Source organism: Notamacropus eugenii, chromosome 1 (assembly GCF_028372415.1).
Source record: "Notamacropus eugenii isolate mMacEug1 chromosome 1, mMacEug1.pri_v2, whole genome shotgun sequence".
Classification (NCBI taxonomy): domain Eukaryota; kingdom Metazoa; phylum Chordata; class Mammalia; order Diprotodontia; family Macropodidae; genus Notamacropus; species Notamacropus eugenii.
The window spans coordinates 368946334-368968297 of NC_092872.1; the positions used below are offsets into that span (position 1 = coordinate 368946334).

Sequence of the window (21964 nt, forward strand, 5' to 3'; positions counted from 1 at the left end):
CTCTCAATAAGGAATAAGATAAATTTCTCTAAGCTTAAAAAGGCATAGTTCTAGAGTCAAATGCCATTTTCATATCAACAAGTCCTTCTGCTAAGGAAATTGCACCTGATTTAAGATTTAACCCTATATAGTCAAATTCTAATGAGAATGTCACAAAAGTCCTAGTTATAACTGATCCCCTGACCAAGGGTATTTATAAATTTACTTCCAGCACGTGTTTACTGAGTTCTTATGAGACAAAGAATTTTCTTAACACAAATCCCTATTATGACAGATAGAAGGATCAATCAAATCCCATCAACACATCACCTAGCTCTGGAAAAATCTAAGAACTCTCTGATCACTAGATTTAAAGATTCTAAACAAGGAAAACAAAAAAGAGATGTCAAAAAGTCAGTGTTCTTAAGAATACCAACCATTATCTCCATACTTCAGGAAGTGAAACGCATGAGAATTTCTTTCAAAGGGCATTATTTTGATTGAGAGAACATTAGGAGAAGACTTATAAAGAGAAATGTATAGAACAAGTATGGTGACACAAATGCTTTCTAATAGAATTTTTAAAAATACTTATTTATGGAAACTTCCCTAATTTAAAGAAGTCTGTGATAGAAGATACTTCAGTAGGAAATGGGAAAGGGGGGCCCAGAAGTGTTAGTTACACCTGAATTAAGTTCTAAGTTGCATCCATTTATTTTTAGTTCCATTAATACTATAGCACTTTGGAAATATATTAAGTTAAAACAAGACATTAAGTTCTGTACTCAGTGAAATAGAGCAAAATGGGTCATAGTAATAGGGTTTATCTTAAAAATAAGAGAATCACCGCACTGTGGAAAACAAAAAGGACCAAAAACCTGTAAATGAGCTGATAGTCACTGAAGTTTCCCTGAGTATCTGAATGTAAAGGTCAAATTAGGTTTTTGTACTGAGTCTTCCAGACAAAGCAAAGAGGCAAAAGGCTCCATCAAGACAGGAAAGGGCAATATCGAGACTAAAACCAGGAGCATGAGCTTTAGTACACAGATAATTCCAGATCCTGCCACCCATGTGGAAAATGTCAAAATGCCATATTTCAACATTTCAAGGATCTGTGATTTGACAGATGAGGCATTCTGTCTGCCAACACTGGTCATAACTCCTGTACGATTTGGTAGATGGTCTTTGCCAAATTGCCATGGCTGAAACATTCATTACCCTGTGTATAATCTAGTAACAAGGCTTTCTGAACTCCAACAGACTTGTCCTTGAACAGCAGACGTAGAATTCATCACTAACTGTATGCTCAAAACCTTTCTAACTTTATAGGATCTGTAAGGCTTTTGATAAACCAGGCTTGCCTGCACATCATCAGGTGATCAGAGAACTTTTGGTCCAACTTTAGTCACAAAACTGGCAGTAAACTTGATTCATAAAGGACATAAATACAGAACCTCATCACTGGAAATAGCTCCATCATCACTCTGGGTGGTACTTACACTCAAACTCACAAATGAAAGAACAGGAAAAAAAGAGTAAAACTGAAATCAGTGCTTATAGGAATCAGTGTCTAAGAATACAGGAAGCACTAGAGTCATTTGTTCTCTGCTTCAAATTTAGTTCCTAAATTGCAAATTAACTAGAGACAAATGGATGAAATAAAGTATACAAAGAATAGGGAAGCCTACTGGACTTATGTTTTCAGTTATCACTTATCTGAAGTACATTTAAGGATGACTATAATTTAGACCTGGGCACTCCTAGAAAGCACTAAAAGAAATCCTGTTAACAATTCAAATCTGCACATCTTCAGAATGATGGAATCTCAGCATTTATTAATCGGGATGGTGGAATCTTAATAGAATCAAGTTAGTGAAAATGAAAGTCTTTATTGCTTTAGAAAGGTTTAGTAGTGGCAGAACTCAAAAGAATTCCAAAAAGCCAAAAAGAGGCAAAGATGTTTCTTCTGACAGACAGAAAGCTAATACAGGAATAGATTCTAGGTGATCACATGGTCGGGGGAGGTTAAGAAGTGGGTAGAGAGGAAGTTTATCCATCAGTGGACAAGAAGATTGATGTCAGTTTTCTTTGATAAAGATACTAAATGGGCCTCAGGGAACATCAGCACAACCTCTAAACTAAGGATACCAAAGGTAATTATTATCCAGAACTTCAGCAGTGAAGGTGGAAGGTCCCCAGGAGGTAACAAGTCACTTCACCCTGAGGACTGGGGCAAAAAGACAGGACTGAATCCTGCCAGCTCACAGTACTATACAAATGCATAAGTCACTTCCAAGAGCTACCCGAGGCACCCATCAGCCTGTCAGGCTCCTTATTGAAACAAATTAAAGTCTAATTTTGCCCCATCAGATCAAAGAAAAATTACAACTGTCACATTACAAATATACTAATTTTGCTTATGGGAGGAGAGTGTGCACTAGAACTATGCTTATTCATTTCACTCAATCAGGGGTACATATGCATGTCTAGATAACAAAAACACAGGAAGGAGATGAAAATGCCAAATTATGGGGGTAACAACTTCTACACACTATACCCCTGAAGAGAGAAATCTAAAAATACTCCTCTCTCCTACCATTCCCCACCCCATCCCAAGGCAGCACAAAACCAGTATGTTGTTACAGGGAAAAAATGGGGAAATAGAGAAAAAAGAAGTTTTTTTTTTATTGAGTCATTTTCAGTTATGTCTGACTCTTTGTGACCCCATTTGAGGGTTTCTTGGCAAAGAAACAGAAATGATTTGCTATTTCCTTCTCCAGCTCATTTTACAGATAAGGAAACTGAGGCAAACAGGATTAAGTGACTTGACCAGGGTCACACAACTAGTAAGTTTCTGAGACTAGATCTGAACTCAGATGAGTTCAGGAAAATAAGTTATCCTGACTCCAGGTCCAGCTCCCTATCCACTATGCCACCTAACTTCCCATAAAGAAGACAAATTAGCTTTTCTAACATGCCATGAAACAGTATGAGAATTAGAAAAATTGCTGAAGAGGGCTGACAGAGTAGTAAAAAAAAAAAAGTCACACAGTGCCTGGTTTCAAGTCCCAGCTCCACCTCTGATTAACTGTCATTTTGATTAAGTCTTTTGACCCTTCTGAACCTCAGTATTCTCATTTACAAAATGGAAGATGGCAACACTTGTCCAGATCTCATAGGGCTGTTGTGATGATCAAATAAGACGATGTATATTACAGTACTCTGAGAACATACATAAAGAACTTTTATGAATATAACACTCTACATAAATTTAAGATTTACTAACAATAATAATAATAAGCAGGGGAACATGTGAGGCAACAGCAGAGGTAACTGCCCATCATTTTCCAAAAAAGCAAATACGTAGTTTGAATAATGCCTTAAATTCATGCACAGCTTTCTTTCCTACAAAGCTAGAGGTGTCCTTACAATACTTGTTATCCCTATGAGATCCTAGAAAGCTTAAAGAACATCCTGCTAAATAATTCACATATGGCCTCATTCAGAAAGAAATGAATTCCCAATATCGTGACTCAGTTACCTGAATACTTCTCTTTGCATTCACTCATCACTACTTTTCCTCTCTGTCTCTTTTTGTTTTTTCAATTCAAGAGACCCCACTTTAATTCTATGAAAATCTCTACCATGCTATACTCACCTTTGGAAGCTGCAGGAGTAGCGGGCCAGCGAGAAAAAAAAATATCACAAGTTGGAATGAAATGAGAGAAAGAAGAATCAGATCTAATTTATTGTTATCTATAGCCAACCACACACCCACTTCATCACAATCTACTAAGACATGGCAGGCAGATCATTCAGTGTGTCCTAGGGCACACTGAAATCGTACTACCCATGTTGGATGAATGGCTCTTTAGCAGAAAATAACCACAAGATAACTCAGAAATGGTTAAGCCTCATCCACTCCAAGGAAACTCATCTTTCTAATCTTGTTATCCTTAAAAAAAGAAAACGTGTTTGTTTTTCCTAAGGGACTAATCACCACCCAATAGCTCCTTCCTACTTCCAATTTCCTTTCCTAACTTAGTCAAAGCTGATAAATTCCTCCTCCACAGGGTATTCCCTGTACCTGAACTGTCCCCTGAAGGAAAGTACTTACTTTTTGTCTGGGCTGAGAAGGTAAGTGTGAGCTGGGCAAATAGCTCATTGTTCTCAAACCGGTCCTCCTTTACCTTTGTCCAAAAACAGTCCTGGGAGAGATCCTCAGCAACAAACTGTGGACACATGGAGGGTCTGGAGTCAGTATTGTAGGGTCTTTACTTTCCTACTCCTGAAAACTAAATTGTAGATATGGGAAGTGGCTAGACAAATTTTAAAGCATCAATTTACAAGATTAAGGTTCCAACAAAATGTCCTGAAGCAGCTACATTTTTAAAGCTGGACCAGATATGGACTTCAGATTAAGACATAAAGAAACTTCTTTAGTTCTGCCATCTCTCTTAACTCCAAACTCAAAGCCCTCTAGTTCTAGTAACTCAGACTCCTGATACTGTGGCATATTCTTTTCACTAAAGCTAATTCTAAATATGTTAATTTTGTCAAGTGAACTGCTTCAGTCAACCGACCCCATCAATCTTTTCATTTGAACCTGGGCCCTAGGACAAGGCAACTGACTCAGAATCCTAATGATTTCAAAATACCCTCCAGTAAGGTTAAGTTTAGACGTGATCTTTGTTAAAGTTCAAATTGGAAGAAAGATACAGGTGTGTGTATTTTAATGACAAATAGAATCCATGACTTTTAAAGGAGGACAATTATCAGCTGCCTAAAAACTCTGGAATGGATTATGAAATATTATTACCATAGTGCTGCCATCTTCTGGAGCAAAAGGTAAAGTACATTAAGGTGATAACAGATCCAAAATTAGAAAGAAAAGTGTGCTAAATCCTCCGTGGACATAGAAAGGCAATCTGTATACATGAGTCTTAATAAATTGTTGTTGAATGGTGTCCATTCTGGGACTCTGAAGACAGCCTGGGTCAAAGGAAAGTAAAGGAAGTCTATCCTGGGAGATTACCCACTTAAAAAAGGTTGAGGCAAGAATCAGATGCAGTTTTTTGACTATGTGCTTTCAAATTTGGCAGCAATTCTCACCTTGGACCAGTTTGGCCTTCGGAGCTGCACCTCTGGCTTATAAAGCTTCTTTGGAACCAATCCATAGGGCAGAGCTGGAGCTGCAGTCACTCCCAGACCCCAAAATGCAGGGGGGGGAGGAGGCACACACATTCCTGGGGGAGGTGGAGGGATACCAGGAACCCCTGAGAGTGGAGGGGGTGGAGGGATCCCAGCACCACCAGGGAGGGGAGGGGGAGCAGGAATGCCACCTCCACCAGGCAGGGGAGGGGGAGCAGGAATGCCACCTCCACCAGGCAGGGGAGGGGGAGGAGGAATGCCACCTCCACCAGGCAGGGGAGGGGGAGGAGGAATGCCACCTCCACCAGGGAGGGGAGGGGCAGCAGGAATGCCACCTCCACCAGGCAGGGGAGGGGGAGCAGGAATGCCACCTTCACCAGGCAGGGGAGGGGGAGCAGGAATGCCACCTTCACCAGGCAGGGGAGGAGGAGGAGGAATGCCACCTCCACCAGGGAGGGGAGAGGGAGCAGGAATGCCACCTTCACCAGGCAGGGGAGGAGGAGGAGGAATGCCACCTCCACCAGGGAGGGGAGGGGCAGCAGGAATGCCACCTCCACCAGGCAGGAGAAGGGGAGCAGGAATGCCTTCTCCACCAGGCAGGGGAGGAGGAAGAGGAATACAACATCCACCAGGGAGGGGAGAGGGAGCAAGAATGCTACCAGGGAGGGGAGGGGGAGGGGGAGGGGGTGGAGGGGATATGTTAGAGTTGCTAGGGAAAGGAGGTGCAGGGGGAACAGTATCACTGCTAGGGGCAAGAGGAACAGAAGAGACTACTGCAGCTGAGAGAGAGGCCATGTGCTTCTTGGCATCTTCTAGCTCCTTTGACAAATTGGCAACCTACAGAAGAAAGCAATACCAACATAAGAAATGAGCACTTCCCACCTACATTCACTACAAAGAGCAGTTCATTCTGATTCTTAGGCAGGCCCGTCTTGAAGCTTCAGAATACCAATTTCAATAGGCAGCAACATCTCCTACCTCTCCTACCCAGATGTTACCTTTCCAGTCAGCTGAGAGACTTCAGCCTCCAAGTCCTTTTTCTCAGTAGCTAATTGCTGTTTCTCTGCATCCAGTGTTTGCTTCTCTCCCTGTAGGTCCTGGAGCTTCTGTTCAAAGTCACTCTCCATCTTTTTCATTTCCACCTGTAGCTCATGCCGGGCAGTTAGCTCTGAGTCCAGCTAAAGAAAAAAAAATTAATTTTCCAGAAAGCTACTCTTGTCTCCCAGGGCAAGGCCCAGAACTTTCTCTGTAATGTACCATATTATTATGTTGCTATTTTACCTCTGGAGCTGCTCCATACCAAAGGTTATCCCTAGGAAGGGAAAACGGCAAGGCCTTGACCCTAAAATTTGAGAGTGTGGATCCTAGATATTATTTTAATAGTTTTCCCACTTCTGGAGTCACAGCTATAGGCTTGAAGTTTAAGGACATTTCCTTTACTCAACCTGGATAGTTATTAAAAGTAGTTTACATTTTTATAGCTCTTTAAGATTTCCGAAGCAAAGCATACAAAAGGGGATTTGGGAGTAAAAACCACCCCTTCCCTGCGAGAGTACTAAGGTGTTCAAGGATCGTCACAGAGAACAAAGAACACAGGGCCAGGTGAACATAGGTAGCATCATAGCCACAAAAATCTAGTCCTATTCAGGACCTTATTGCTCCAAGGGAAGAAACCTAGGAATGCCAATGGAACCAAAGGGAGCAGTTATTTAGGGTCACTATTTGTCATATCTACTGTGTTGATGGTCCAGGAAAGAAAATAGCATTAAGAACAGTACTGTTTCTACTTGCCCATATTCATGCTGCTTTCTAAACTAAGCAGCTAAAAAACCCCCTAAGACAGGGCTCTTTCCATAGACTCAAACTGTGTGCCAACCTCATCAAAATGACTGGGGAAGGGGAAAGGGTGATAGATATGGAGGTAGGGATGGAGGAAAAGAGCAAACTAGTGGGTTAGACAACCAAGACTAACTCTCAGACAAAAAGAAGAGGGAAGTGCTTTAAGTAAACCTTCTCTGTCTCCTCATAATCACCTTCTTTTCCAACTCTATAGCTTTGGCCTCAGTTTTCTCCACTTTTGTTTTATCAATCATCTGATCTGAAAAAAAGAGAATATAACAAGTAAGATTTCCAATTCTCTCTGTCCTCTCACTCCATCCTAGAAAAGAATTATTCTAATATCCTTTGGAATGTATTCTAAAGAGCAGGTTCCCTTTTCTCCCATTACATTCAACCCAAATGGATTTATAATCCCCGGTTTCACGTATAAAGCATCACCCTCTAGAATCTACTGGAGTACCTCCCAGATCCTTCACAGGTTCTAAGTTGTGAATATGTGTGTAAAAATAAGGATGAGATCTAGATACAAGACAGGCAGAAAGGCCAGGAAACCTTTTGGATCTAGAACCACATCTCCTCCCACATGCTTTTATTTTCCTGTTTCCATAAAGGGTATTCTCATTTTTCTAGTTACACAGGTTCAAAAGTCTCAAAGTCATCCCTCAACTTGTCATTTTCTCTTATCCCACATATATAATCAGTTGCTAAAGTCTTGCTAATTTTATCTTCACAACATCTCATAAACCATTCCTTTCTCTCCATTCACACAGTTACTACTCAAGATCAGGCTCTTATCTGGACTACTTCAATAGCCTTACTTTGTAGAGAGAAAAGATGGTAGAGTGGGGAGGGAGTGATTTGTGGCACTGTTTATTACAAATTTTTGGTAAAAAAAAAATTACAATGGAGGTGTTTTATATTTAAACTTTGGTAATAAGAATATAATATAGCTCTTTACATAAAGAACCATGACATCAGCAACAACTGAGAAACACAGTATATAATTATCTGCTTTCATATGGTCTCCGTCATTAAGAAAATAGTTTGATGTTCATTACTTATTTTAAAGACGTTGATGGATATTGATACTCCCTCTATAGGAAGAGACAGATGAACAGCTAAGAAAGAACAAAGCTCCTACTGGCATTTATCCTATGTCCTGTGATTAAAAGTGAATTGACCTAAATGACCATAATGCCCAGAAGATTAAACATAATTTCACACCTCCAATTCTATTTTGTCTTCTTTGTGATAAGTGGTATTATTTTCCTACGAAGCGTTTACAGATGTAAACATATGGCTCCCAACTAAAGTCCTAACAGGCCAGCCCACTTCCCAGATGTCCAAGCCCATCATTTCATCCTGGTTCCAAGGATACAAAGAGAAAGGGGTACACAGAACCCTAAATGATATGTCAGATTCACTTTTCAGTAAACTGTGAAGGGCCTGGAGAAACTATTTTGAGATCCATTTAATCTTACCATCTATGTGCCTAATTTATCTGACATTCTTGTCTCTGAGAAAAGCAGGGTCTTGACTATATGATCCAAGCCCGAGGACAGAGGAGCTCTTATGACTGTTACGTTTCTAGCTTCCAAAATCTGCTGTTATTCTCAGATTCATGTCTGGCACCTCAGCCAGGTACTTTCAATTACCTTGTTCATACAGAGAAGGCATCAACATTTAGATTAGCTTCTACCTCAAATGAAAAATGTTCTAGGGGTTTGTAGCTGCCTTGTCCATTAATGTTCCTATAAATGGTAGCACCAAAGTTAGGAAAATGTGTTGATAGAAATATGTTTACAATTGCTAATGTAATCTACCTAGTCCTAGGATATATGTCCTATGTATTTTGACCTTTTTCAGTAGCCTTCTCCTAGGTCTCCCCAATCCAATACATCTTCCACAGATTGCCATGCCTGAAGATAAACTGAATGAATCCCTCACCTAAAGAAGCTTACATTCTCTACTGGGATAGACAATAAGAGAGGAGAGAGAAAGAGAAAGAGAGAGAGAGAGAGAGAGAGGGAGGGAGGGAGGGAGGGAGAGAGAGAACATAAGATGATTTTGTGGGTGGGGCACTCCTAGATTGAGAAGTTCAGGAAAAGCTTCATGAAAAAAGTAGAGCTTGAATTTAGTCTCTGAGGAAACTAGGGGTTCCAAAAGGAATAAGTGAGGGAGTAGTATATTCAAGGCATAGATTTTTGTGCCTTTGTAATATCCCCTGGAATATAGCAAAAGAACAGATCCCTTCCCTACCCTCTCCACAAACCACATCCCTCTATATGTACACATACACATATACACATACACACACACACAGTCTAAAGAAGTTCACCTTCCCTAGATGTGAAGGCATAGAGATAGGGAATGGAAAGCCACATTATGAAAAAAAGTAAGGATAACTAGATCATAAAGCTATGTGAGAATAACATGTAATTAGGACCAAAAAGGTAGGCTAAGGCTAGGTTGTAAAGAGTTTTCAATGTCAAATATTGGAGTTCTTATTTTATTCTAGATAACAGAGAACCTAAATATCCTAGAGAATAAAGAATGGAGTTTCCTGAGTAAAGCTGTGACATGGTTAGACTTGAACTTTGGAAAAATCATTTTGGCAGCTATGCAGAGGACAAAATGTAGTGAAGAAAGACATGAGGTAGGGAGACTAGTAGGAGGCTATTGCAACAATTAAGAAAAGGGCCTAAAACTAGGCTGGTGACTATTTGGGAAGAGAAGGTGTTGGATGCAAGAGATGGATGCAGGGGTAGAATTGAAGATTTGGGAGCTGATGGGGTATCTGTGGTCAGTGAGAAGAGCTGAAGATGACACTAAGGTGGTGAATCTGAAATGGACTAGAGGGATAGTGTTGCTCTGGACAGTAATACAGAAGTTCAGAAGAGAATAGGTTTGAAAGGAAAGACAGAGTTATTCTGGATATGCTGCATTTGAGATGCCTATAGGATATTTAGTTCAAAATGTCCAAAGTTGGTGATACAAGCTGGAGCTCTGGAAGGAGACAAGGACAAGATACAGAATAAAACAAAAACTCTTCCATTTGTATTTAAAGCCCTTGGTTTGGCTGCAACCTATCTTTTCAGTGTTATTATACATTCATTCTATTCAGGTACTCTTCCTCAGTACAGCCAAACTAGCCTTGTCATTGTTCTTTACACACAACATTCAATTGCCCATCCTGCCTTGGTACAAGCTTGAAATGCCCTCCCTTCCTTTTTCTGCCTCACAGAAAACCTAGTTTCCTCCTTTAGAGCTAGGCTCAAATGCCACCTCCTATATGAGGCCTTTCCAGATCCTCCCAGTGAGTGCTACAAAATGGTATTTATTCTGGACATACTTATATGTACACATGCTGTCCCCCTCTCCAAAACATGAGCTTCTTGACGAACAAGGATAATGTCATTTTTGTCTGTCTCCCCAAAACCCAGTATGATGTCTGACATTTAGTAAATGCTTACTTTTTTGGTTAATTAACTAGAAGGGAGATGGGAGGTGGAGAGGATGTTTTGAAGAAAAGCCAACACCAGCAGTAGTTACCCCTGTGCTTACCAATCAACCCCTCAATGTCTATTTGGAGGTGTCGGCACTTGAAGTCGGGATCCGTGCCATTCTTGTGCAGTACTATTTGGGATATACACTCATCTATCAGCTTATAGTACTGAGGTCTGCAGAAAAGACGAAGAGAGTGAGGAATAACCAAAGTACCCTCAGGTTCCAAAGAAGATCTGCGCCCTTTAGAAGGCATATGGCTGCAATAAACAGTTCTAGTGCCTTCCCTCTATTGGTTATTTCAAATTTATCCACACTACAGCTTGTCTGTACAGAGTTGTTTGCAAAGTTGTCTCCCTCATTAGACTGTGAGTTCTTAGAGACATGGGACTTTTTTTATCATCTTTTGTGCCCCCATCAATTAGCACAGTATTTGGCACAAAGAAACTTAATAAATGTTGGCTGACTGACTGACCCAATCACTAACTTGGTATGGAGTCCCAGGGAAAAACCTTGAGATAAGGTCCTTTTTAGAAATCTGAAATAAGGTTGTTATATCCATGCCAAGAACTATTCTACTTCAGGTGCCATGAGTTTTCTGGATAATCAAGTCTAAATTCCAGCTCTCTCACTTCATTTTTCAGCCCCCTCTCTTCTCCCAGAGAATTCTGTCTTGGACTTCCTCTGACAAGACAATACTAGCATCATTCGCTGACTACTCCTTTTCAATCAAATGGGCAGGTATGGTTCCCTTACTCCTAATGGAAATTACTTTAAAGACAACCTTAAAATATCCCCACCCCAAAAGAGATTGCACCCTTTGTACCCCTCAGCCAATCAGAGGTGGTTTTCTGCCTAATTAAAGAGAAAATTCTCAGACACCTATGACTTTGGTGAACACTACTCCTTAGTCTTCTTTGCTCTCTCTATTCTACCTTGTAATCTAAAAGTTAGTCTTTCTTCCTTAATTTAACACCAAAGTCGCTGCCTGCCCCTGGCTTTCCCAGACACTCTGCCACCTGCCCTACCTAGCTTCATAGTCATTTCGGACCAGCAGCAGGTGCTGTAGAATGGACAGGAAGAGCGGTTCGGCCTTTGAATCTTTAACTGTATTCAGGAGGATCTGGAAAACTTCACTGAAATCAGTGGGAAAGGGAAAAGGGCTAAGGAAAACATGATGTTAGAAACCAGGCTAGTCACAGATTCCTGACACTTGTCAGGAATTCTATGAAATGCCCCACCTTAAGGACCTATCCTCCCCAAAAACCAAACTCCATCATTAGCACATAGAATTAAGCTCCACCTCCTAAGCTCCCTCAACTCAAGAGACCACTGTCCAAAAGTGTCATGTGTAAAATTCTTCAGATCTAGAGGATCAAGTAGTGAAGAGAACATAAAGGAACTACAAAAGTTGTTGTACCAGATCTCAACATGTTACCAGATTATCAATCCTCACCTCAGAAATACACGCAAAATAGTCAGGGACACACAAACCTCCTCAAAAGGTCATGCTTTGGCCACATTCCTTGACCTATGTTTTTCTTGATTAAATTTAAACTTCATAGTATTCCCAAGAAGCAAATACTAATCTTTCTAGCCCCCTCTGCTGTAATGGACTCTCTGATGTCCTTGTCTAAGGTTTCTCAGACAAAAGAAGCCTGAGAATATTATTAAGAATGTCCACAAGGTTCTCTTGCTGAGTCAATTATAGGGACATGGACCCTAATTCCTTAAGCAGTGAAATCTTTCTTAGGACATAAGGATTTCACCCAAAGTTCAGTTGCTACAACTGAATTTAACACAGGCACCACATTTGGAGCCATTTTCAGCAGAAGGATATTCCATTTCCATTCGGATGTCTTCCAGCCTTCCCTTCAGGTCATAGGAATCCTCCTCCCCTTGTTCATCAAAGACAGCCAGCTGTACCTTCATATCATCATTCTCCATAAGTCGCAGGTCCTATCAACAGTCAAACATTGGCATTAAAGAAATTAGAAGTGTCCATTATGTTCTGGCTATTTTCCAATGTTTTCCAAAATTGTTTTAAACTGATAACCAAAGCTTTCAAAAGAATGAGGGATACTAATGCAGAGAAAAAAGGAAAAAACAAGTCATATATAATTTGGAGGAAGTTGCCTTCACCTTAAGTACTTGTTGCAGACCTGAGCGCATCAGCTCACTTCGGATGTGAACTCTGAAATCAAGTTCTTCTGCAGGTGTGATGAGGGCATTGATCAACTGCAGACATCCCACCTAAGATGGAAAGATAAGACAGCTGGGTCAGTGTTAATTTCCAGAGGAAACTAAGGAAAGTTCCTCTTCTATTAAACTTATTTTAAGAGGAAAATACATAACCTCAACATCTAACATAGATCCTACAAGAGCTATTAAAGTCATGAGACTCAATCTAATCAAATGGGTTGAATAGATCAGAGTTCTTAATATAAATTCCTGGGCCTGTGAAACCCTGGACTGGGCATGTGTCTTCCTTGTTTCAAAATTCAGTTTTCCTAGCTACAAAACAGTCACAGCAATTTCCTAGTCAAAATTGAATCAAGGATGGGTCACTAGAGACTGACAGTTGTCTGGATTTTTTTTTTCCCAGCCAAGACCTATCACTAGTACAGGAAGCTCCTCAGTGAGGAAACTCCCCCTACCAAGGCTGATCAGCAATTCATCTGTAACTCAGTCTTGAGATGCACTAAGGGAACACTGAAAGACTGAATGACTTACTCAGTTTCTGCTAGTTTGTGTCAGAGGTTAGACTTGAACCCTAGTCAAACTGATTCCAATCCTCCACATCAAACTGTCTCTCAACCCAAAACGTACCTAACCAAAATTCCTATCAATAGTATCGCTGACAAGTGGTCATCTAGCCTCTGTTTGAAGACCAAGTATCTCCTATGTGTTCCATGTTTGGCCAACTCTAATTATAAGAGAATATTTCCTATGCTAAGTGTAAATTTGCTTCTCTGTAACATTCACCCAATGGCTTCTACTACATCCTACTTGGTCCTACAGGATGAAGCAAAACAAGTTTAATCCTTTTCCCCCATAATTTTCAAATACTTGAAAACCACCATCATGACTCCTCTAAGTCTTTTCTTTTCTAGGTTAAATATCCTCAATTTCTTTAATCAGTTTTTATAGGTCATGACCTCCAGTACAGGATACCAATATGCTAGATAAGCTCTAGCTTACCTATGTCCTTCCTAAAATGTGGCACCAAAGAAAGTCTGCTTTCTTGAGAAAGAAGCCCCATATTTATCCTTTAGCATAAAGTATACAAAAAGAAGAAATTTCATTTGTTCTAGTGAAAGACTGGAAGATCCAAGAAACACTGCCCCCTGTATCTCCTTCGCAGGTGCTGCTCTCAGATCATATACCTTGAGGGCAATGGAGGTTCCACTCTTTAATCCCTCCAAGAGAGGCTGGAATCGGTCAACTTCCTCCATCTCTGCTCGCTCTGTCATAGCCTCTAGAACTCGTTCATTCCTGCATTGAAGATAGTGGTTGAAAGGTGATAAGAAAAGGATGGAGAAAAAGGCAGACAGTTTATTCAGGGTGCTACCCCAGAGGCATGGATAAGAAGAAAAAAGAAAGGGTATAATTATTTTGACACAACATAAGAAGAAAGATCTTTTTGGAAGCACAGGAAAATATCCACACCACTGCTTCCATCCCTCAGAGGCTTTCTGAAGTGGGACAGTGGACCAAAGAATATCCTCTACTAATCCTCCTAATATAGAGTTTTTTTTCCTAAAGATAGCCACTCTACTTAGGACTCTTATATTGGGAATGAAATTCACCAGATTCCATACTGAGTAGAACCACAGCCTATCCAAACAACTGAGCACACTTCCTTGTACTCCAGCAAACCATTCCTTCAGCCTATATACTTTCAGGGATTTAAAAAAGAAGGGAAAGGAAATGAGAAAGGAAGACAATTCCAAGTCACATACATATCCTCAGGCTGTGGTAGAATGCAGAGAGCAGACAGAAGCTTGGCTGCATCAATCATCATATTGGGAACAGCAGGGTCCATGGCTCTGACCAGCAGCAGGATTCCTTCTTCTGTTTCCAACATTGTCTTGATCCCAAACTGGCAAAGCAAGAACGGGAAAGAAGGATGTGAAGATTTTTAGAGCCAAATGAAAGAATGTAAAGGGACAGTACTCCATGCCTCTTTCTTGGCAGAATCCCAGACTACAAGAAAAGAAAAATCTCTTCCTTCAGAGATACAAGAACCCAAATTCTCCAAGGATAGAGATGAACTACTCATTAATGCAAATAAAAGTGCAAACGAATAAGGGAAGGGAGAACTAATCTAAGATGAAGTTATCTTTTTATTATAAATCAAAGCAGAAAGAATAAGGGGATTCTAATAACAGGCATATGTGAGAATTACTGGACTACACGGGGATGAGAGAGGAAGTAGTCAGGTGGCACAGTTAGATAGAGTGGATAGAGTGCTGGGCCTTGGGTCAAGAAAACCTGAGTTCAAATCCAGCTTCAGACACTTCCTAGATATGTGACCCTGGGCAAGTGACAACCTCTGTTTGCTTCAGTTTCTTCAACTACAAAATGAGGATCATGATAGCAGGGCTTTTGTGAAGATCAAATGAGATAATATTTGTAAAGTACTTAACATAGTGCCTGGCATATAGTAAGCACTATATAAATGCTACTTATTATTATTAAGAAGAGAAGTCAGACTTTCGAAAACAATATATGCAGGTTAGGAAACTAAAAAGCACAGGACAAAAAAATTAAGGGAGAAAGAGAACTAAGCTGGAAAGGACTAATAAAGGATAAATAGGTGCCACCGAAAAAATAGGTTATGAACCAGTATAATGAAAAGTTGTTTAACCTTGTGCTCTTGGCTACCTCTTTGGAGTTGCCAAGTGGAGAGGGGACTTGGTAGCAATGTGGGAGAGATAGGAAGACAGAAAAGGGAAAAAAAAATCTCACCTTGTTGTTCATAAAAGCTTTCAAGCAACGAATGATCTCATGCTTGTTGCGGCTGTCGTAGCTTCTGCACACACACAAAAAAAAGCAATCAATGAAATATCTTTAATGCTACATTCCCTCCCAACATCCAGAGAAAAGGCTCCTAAACTGGGACACAAAACACAGCCCTGAAATCCTAAAGACATAAAAAGGGCAGAGCCATTCACTTCAACAAACATTTAAGTGTTTGCTATGGAAGTAACTACAAAGACCAAGAAGAGGCAATCCCAATCCTCAAGGAGCTTTACATTTTACAGAAGGAAATGAAATGGAATATGTAAATGAGTAAAGACAAGATCATTTGAGGAGGGAAAATAGCACCTACAAGTAAGGGGAATTAGGAAACAATTCCTAGGGTCTTTTAGCTGAACCTTAAAGGAAGTCGAGGACTTTAAACTAGAAGTACAGGTGAGGAAGGAATGCATTCCAAACACAGTAGGTTGGACACCAAGTTTGAGGAACAGTAAATAGGATGATTTGTCTGAATTCTAGAGAGTATGAAGGAGCTGGAAAGTTAGGTTGGAACCAGACTGTGAGATGCTTTCATATCAGGATGAGGAATTTGTATTTTATCCTAGAGGTATTAGAAAGCTACTGACTCTAGAGCAGGAAGTGACATGGTTAGACAAATGTTTCACAACAATTATTTTGGCAGTTATTGAAGAGATGCCTAAGTCCTGATTCTGGTTAGTCCTGTCTTCTCTCTTCAGTTTCAAAGCTAAAAATCTAATGAAAGTAGAACCACAACATCAATTTTCTTTCATATTCTCCAAAGTCCTATCCCAATACCTCAGTGTTGTATGGACTACAAGTTCTGGATGGTTCAACTAATCTGAAAAGTCTTTAAATACCAATCCAATGATAAACTGCATGCCTACTGTTTGAAATCCAGCTGAGCTAAATTTAATATTATCATCATCTTAAGAATGATGAATTTTTTGGTCAATTAAACTCAGACTATTTACTGAGTTATAAAAGGGCTGTTAGCTACTACATCAATGGAAGGAGTAGTCTCTCATTAATAAAATTCCATATTCTTGAAGCAACTGTTCAGTGAAATACTAATTATTATTTAGAAAAACGTCCAATAGATTAAAACCACTCCATTACACTTCATTAAATTAAAAAGCATTTATTGATCATCTAATGTATAACAAAGCACTGTACTAGGTACTGGGACATTAAGGCAAAAACCAAAGAGTCTCTACCCTCAAGGAGTTTACATTCTATTCAGAAAAACAGACATACAAATAAGTACATAATAAGATATACATAGGGAAAATACAAATAGAGAAGGGAGAACACTAAAAAATAGAGTGCAAGCCTCAGCCTAGGCAAAGGCATGGGAAAGGAAATGGAATGTCCTCTATTGGGATAGCAAGTAGGCTAGTCTGGCTAAACACAGAGTGTTTAAGAGGAAGTAATACACAATTATTCTGGAAAAAGAGGTTAGATTCAGATTGTGAAGGATATTAAATGCTAGGCCAGGGGCTTGTATTTTATCCTAGAACTACTGAAGCATCTTAAGCAAGAGAATGAGATAGTCACAACTATACTTTAGGAATGTCTAACTGGCAGGTATATAGAAAATGGATTAGGCACAGAAAAGACCCAAGGCAAGGAGAACAATTAAGGTAGCTCTTTTAAAAATCAAGGTGAGAAGTGATAAGAGCCTGGATTAGGATGATGGATACGAGTGGAGTAAGTGGACAGATAAGAAGCTGTGGAGGTAGAAACAATAAAATCTGGCAACTGGATATAGGGCATGAAGAGTTGAGAATTTAACTCTGAGGCCGTGAACCTAGGTACCTTGAAGGGTGGTAGAGATGGTACATTTGACAAAAATAGGGAATTAAGAAAAGTTGTATATTTTAGGACACAGAGGAGTTCTGTTTTGGACATGCTGACTTTGAGATGCCTGTGGGATGTTCAGATGGAGATGTCTAGCAAGAAACTGCTGCTGAAGAGGTGAAGCTCAGGAAAGAAACAGTGGCTCAATACACAGATATAAGAACCATATGACAATACATACCTCCTTAAGTAACATTAAGGAGTGAGGTAAAGAAATCAGGAGAGGGAGTGGGAAAGGGAACAACCACTCTAATTCATCACCGCTCACCTAGGCTATGGAATTAGCTATCTGACTGGTTTCTCTGCCTCAAGCCTGTCCCCTCTCTAACCATTTTCCACACAGCTACAAAATTATTATTTCTAAAGTCTAGGCTTGAATGTGTCAATTCTCTGCTTAAGAATCTCTGATCTAGGATAAATGCAAATTCCTAATTGCCATTTAAAACCCTTCACCAATCCTGTTCTAGCTTTCCTTTCCAGGCTGATTACTCTACTTCACAAATTATGTTCCAGGCAGGCTGGCCAGCCAACTCCTTGTTTCCTACATATAACATTCCTTCTTCTGCCTTGTGCCCTTTCTTTGATTCTCCACTAGGTCTGAAATGCTTTCCTTCCTCACTCCCAACACTTGGCACCTGCAGCTCCTGTCAAGGCTTACCCCAAGTGCCACTTGGGGCTGGCCTTTCAAGACTTCCTAGAGTAAATAAAGAACTGGACCTGGAGTCAGGTAAACCTGTCCCAGATGTCTACAAACTGTGTGACCCTAGGCAAGTCAATTAATCTGTCTTCCTCATCTGTACAATGGGGCTAATACTAGCACCTAACTTCCAGGTTTATTGTGAGGAAAAAAATTAGATATTCGTTAAGTGTTTTGTAAATTTTCCAAGCACTCTATAAATACTAGCTATTCATTTTTAGTGTCCCCAAAGTCACTTTGCATTTATTCTGTATATATCCTGTATTTATATATCTGGGAACATGCTATACTCCCCAGTAGAATGTAGGCTTCTTGAGGGCAGGCACTATTTCACTTTTGTATTTGTATCTCTAGTCCCTAGCATATGGCATATGGTTGATGCTTAATAAAGGTTCATTGACTGACTGATGAAGAGTGACCAGGACAATTTCAGGATATACCCACGCAAAGAAGATGGGATATGGGTAATGGTCCAAATAAAAAAGACAGCAGTAATAGTCAGATAGATGGGAGTAACAGAAGATGATAGTATCATGAATACCCAATGAGAAGTGAGCATGAGGAGGGGGCAAAGGTCAACAGTGTCAAAACATACAGCAAGAAGGATGAAGACTGAAGAAAGGTCATTGGCTTTAGCAGTTAGGAAATCACTCATAACTTCTGAGAGAACAGTTTCAGTAGAACGGTGGGGTTCTAAGCCAGATCGCCAAGGGCCTGAGAAGTTAGTGGGAAGTGAGAAAGTGAAAATATTGAGTATAAATAGCTATAAACTCAGACCTGGAGCACCACATCCAAAAAGTATGTCATATCTAGTAGTTTAGGTCCACTCTGGATCATCCCATTTTTAAAGGAAAATCACAAAGCTGGGGAGGTTTACTTGGCTCAAGATTCAACATAAGCCTAAATTGTTCCTAGGAACTTCCCCTGTTCCCCAATCTTCAAGCTTGCACTAAAATTAACCCATACTCCTTGCCCAGTCCTAGAACTTTACCAGGTACTTGAAAGATATCCAAATCAAGGATAACCCTGGGCAGGACAGATTTTACTAGACAGTTCTGTATTTATCCAGACCTAACTCCTAGTTTGAGTGAAAATAATCTGGCCTTCAGAAGGCCAGGGAGATGTTTGATATAGAGTATTTATTTAAAATTTAGTTTTCAGCTCCCTTTCCGTGTACCTTGCCTTACCCCTAACCATCCAAGAGAAAAACTCCATTTTTAACTAAGAGTAATCTTCCAGTTCATTACATCTCATGTAAAACAGTTGTCTATCACAAAATATAAGGTTTTGTCCATTTTGTGTTTTCCTCTTTCCAGAAGACAAAGAGATTCAGGAGCCCTCACCCAGGAGATTCCTCTCTCTCATCATGGAGTCGTTTAAGTATGTCCAACAAAGATGCAAGGCCCTCAGCTCCAAAGGTCTGTACCCAGCTGTAAGGAACACACAGAATCAATGCAGTGTCAAATCAAATTAACAACTTGCACCTAGCATAACGTATTCTCAGACTTCTACATTAGCTTTCCCCAATTGAAGCCAGCCTCTCACCTGACAGGGTTATTGTTAAGTGACACACGAAGCGACTCTAGGCAGCTAAGCAGAGGCATATCCTTTAAGCCTGAACGAAGCTCTTGGATGTACATCATGGCAGACCTGGAGCTCTCCTTTTGACTCATACCCTGTAAAGAAAGGAGGCAAAGATAACAGATCAATATCCAAGAGTCAAAACTAGCTAAACAACATTTTTCAGGACATGGCGGGGGGGGGGGGGGGGGGGGGGGGGGGTACGACGGGTGGAATTTATGGCAAGTTTCTTTGATATAGGGTTCTTTCTCAAATATATAAGGAACTGAGTCAAATTTACAAAAATAAGAATCATTCCCCAGTTGATAAATGGTCAAAGGATATAAATAGGCAGTTTTCAGATGAAGAAATCAAAGCTATCTATAACCATACAAAAAATACTCTAAATCATCTAAATCCCTATTGATTAGAGAAATGCAAATTAAAACAACTCTGAGGTACCACATCACACCTATCAGATTGGATAACATGACATAAAGGGAAAATGAAAAATGGAGGGGATATGGAAAAATTAGGACACTAATGCATTTTTTGATGGAATTGTAAATTAGCTCAACAATTCTAGAGAACAATTTGGAATCACGCCCAAAGGATTATAAAACTATGAATACCCTTTGAACCAGCAATACCACTACTAGGTCTGTACCTCAAACAGATCAAAGAAAAAGAAAAAGGACCTATATGTACAAAAATATTTATAAGAGCTCTTTGATAAAGAATTAGAAAGTGAAGGAATGCCCATCAATTGGGGAAAGGCTGAACAAGCTGTGGTATATTACTCTGATGGAATACTACTGTTCTATAAGAAATAATGAGGCAGATCGTTTCAGAAAAGTCTGGAAAGATTTATATGGACTAATGCAAAGTAAAATGAGCAGAACCAGGAGAATACTGTACACAGTAACAGCAATATTGTAACAATGACCAGCTGTGAAAGACTTAGTTACTTTGATCAATACAATGATCCAAGATAATTCCAAAGGAGTCATGATGAAAAATGCTATCAACCTTCAGAGAGAGAACTGATAAACTCTGCATGCAGACTGAAGCATAATGTTTTCACTTTACTTTTCTTGCCTTTTTTTGCAACATGGAAATATGCTCTACACGATTTCACATGTATAACTGATAGTACATTGCTTGCCTTCTTAAGGGGGAGGGACGGAAGAAGAGAATTTAGAACTCAAGATTTTTTTAAAATGAATGCTAAAAATACATATATTATATATACACACATATACATTATTTTTTTAAAGAAAACTCACTGCCTTTGAGGTGTGCAAGTACTGGGCCACCATCTCCCTCTTGATGATGATGTCTTTCTCTCTCAAAGGTTGTTGTTTCTCCTCGTTCAGGTTCATATCCACCTGGAGGGTAAAAAAGTAGAAAACAAGATCAGCTCTGATGCTCTACATATTTACAGGGTTCTGTATTTAGTGCCCTTAGTGGAATGCTCTGTACACTAAAAAGCTCACTAAATAAATTCATCATTCCTTTCTCTAGAGACTAAACCTCTTCATATGGCATAGCTCTCCCACCAGGAAGATAAACTTTCTATCTTACACTATATTACACTGAGAACTGTCATTCCACAGGCTAATTTGGTAGCTCTCCCTGGATTATCTTAACCTAAACCAACTTTTCCTTCTTGTAGAGACTAGGCTAAAGGGCACAATGACAATATAAGATACTATTGGCTCCTACAGGGAGAAAATGATTAGCCCATCATAGATGACAGCATGTACCTCAGTGTAAGAAGTCTTTAGTGGTCACAATCACAATAAAAAGCTTGTGTATGTGTTAAGTGCACATTGGTAAAGAAGAAGAGCATGAGTCCAGAGTGTATCTACCAAACCTGACATTAGGACAAAAAAATCTTAGTGGGAGTCACCTCACCAGGAAGCAAGCTCTATTGTCAATTTGGCTAATTGGAATTCCACATACCCTCATCCCATACCTTGACATTGTCATGAAGTTAAAGTAATTATTTATTCTACTTTATACCTGAAAAAGTTAAAATTCAATCCAACACATTACATTTATAATATTCAGAAGAATGCATTCCTACCACACAGGAAACATTCTGCCTGTCTCAACCAATATTATTTTTCTGTAAAATGTTATAGTCTATGAAAACCAAAAACACCATATATTCACTGCAGGCACAAGTGAGGACATATTTAGGAAACCATTTAGTTAAGTCTGCAAAGGTTCCATTCTGTCTAGAACAAACAATTCTTTTTCTGAGAAAGAAACTGGTTCCCAGAACAGCAAACATTAACTAAGTTTCTCAGTCTTTTCCAGGCATGCTTTTGGTTTGGGAAAAAAAACCCGAAGTGTCCCAACAACTAC

At 39.7% G+C, this 21964-nt stretch overlaps 1 protein-coding gene across 1 annotated transcript in view; it reads right to left on the bottom strand.

Moving 5' to 3' along the window:
• Positions 1 to 21964, bottom strand: part of DIAPH1 (diaphanous related formin 1) — an 83017-nt gene that overhangs the window by 33360 nt on the left and 27693 nt on the right. The window contains exons 4-18 of the mRNA XM_072630611.1: positions 20878 to 20979; positions 19577 to 19707; positions 19375 to 19461; positions 15445 to 15508; positions 14436 to 14575; positions 13860 to 13968; positions 12616 to 12726; positions 12314 to 12432; positions 11502 to 11618; positions 10534 to 10649; positions 7164 to 7228; positions 6129 to 6308; positions 5092 to 5967; positions 4097 to 4211; positions 3638 to 3646 (exon numbers count right to left, since the gene is read on the bottom strand). Of these exons, the coding sequence (XP_072486712.1) occupies positions 3638 to 3646; positions 4097 to 4211; positions 5092 to 5967; positions 6129 to 6308; positions 7164 to 7228; positions 10534 to 10649; positions 11502 to 11618; positions 12314 to 12432; positions 12616 to 12726; positions 13860 to 13968; positions 14436 to 14575; positions 15445 to 15508; positions 19375 to 19461; positions 19577 to 19707; positions 20878 to 20979 (2341 nt within the window). The remainder of the gene's footprint in view (positions 1 to 3637; positions 3647 to 4096; positions 4212 to 5091; positions 5968 to 6128; positions 6309 to 7163; positions 7229 to 10533; positions 10650 to 11501; positions 11619 to 12313; positions 12433 to 12615; positions 12727 to 13859; positions 13969 to 14435; positions 14576 to 15444; positions 15509 to 19374; positions 19462 to 19576; positions 19708 to 20877; positions 20980 to 21964) is intronic.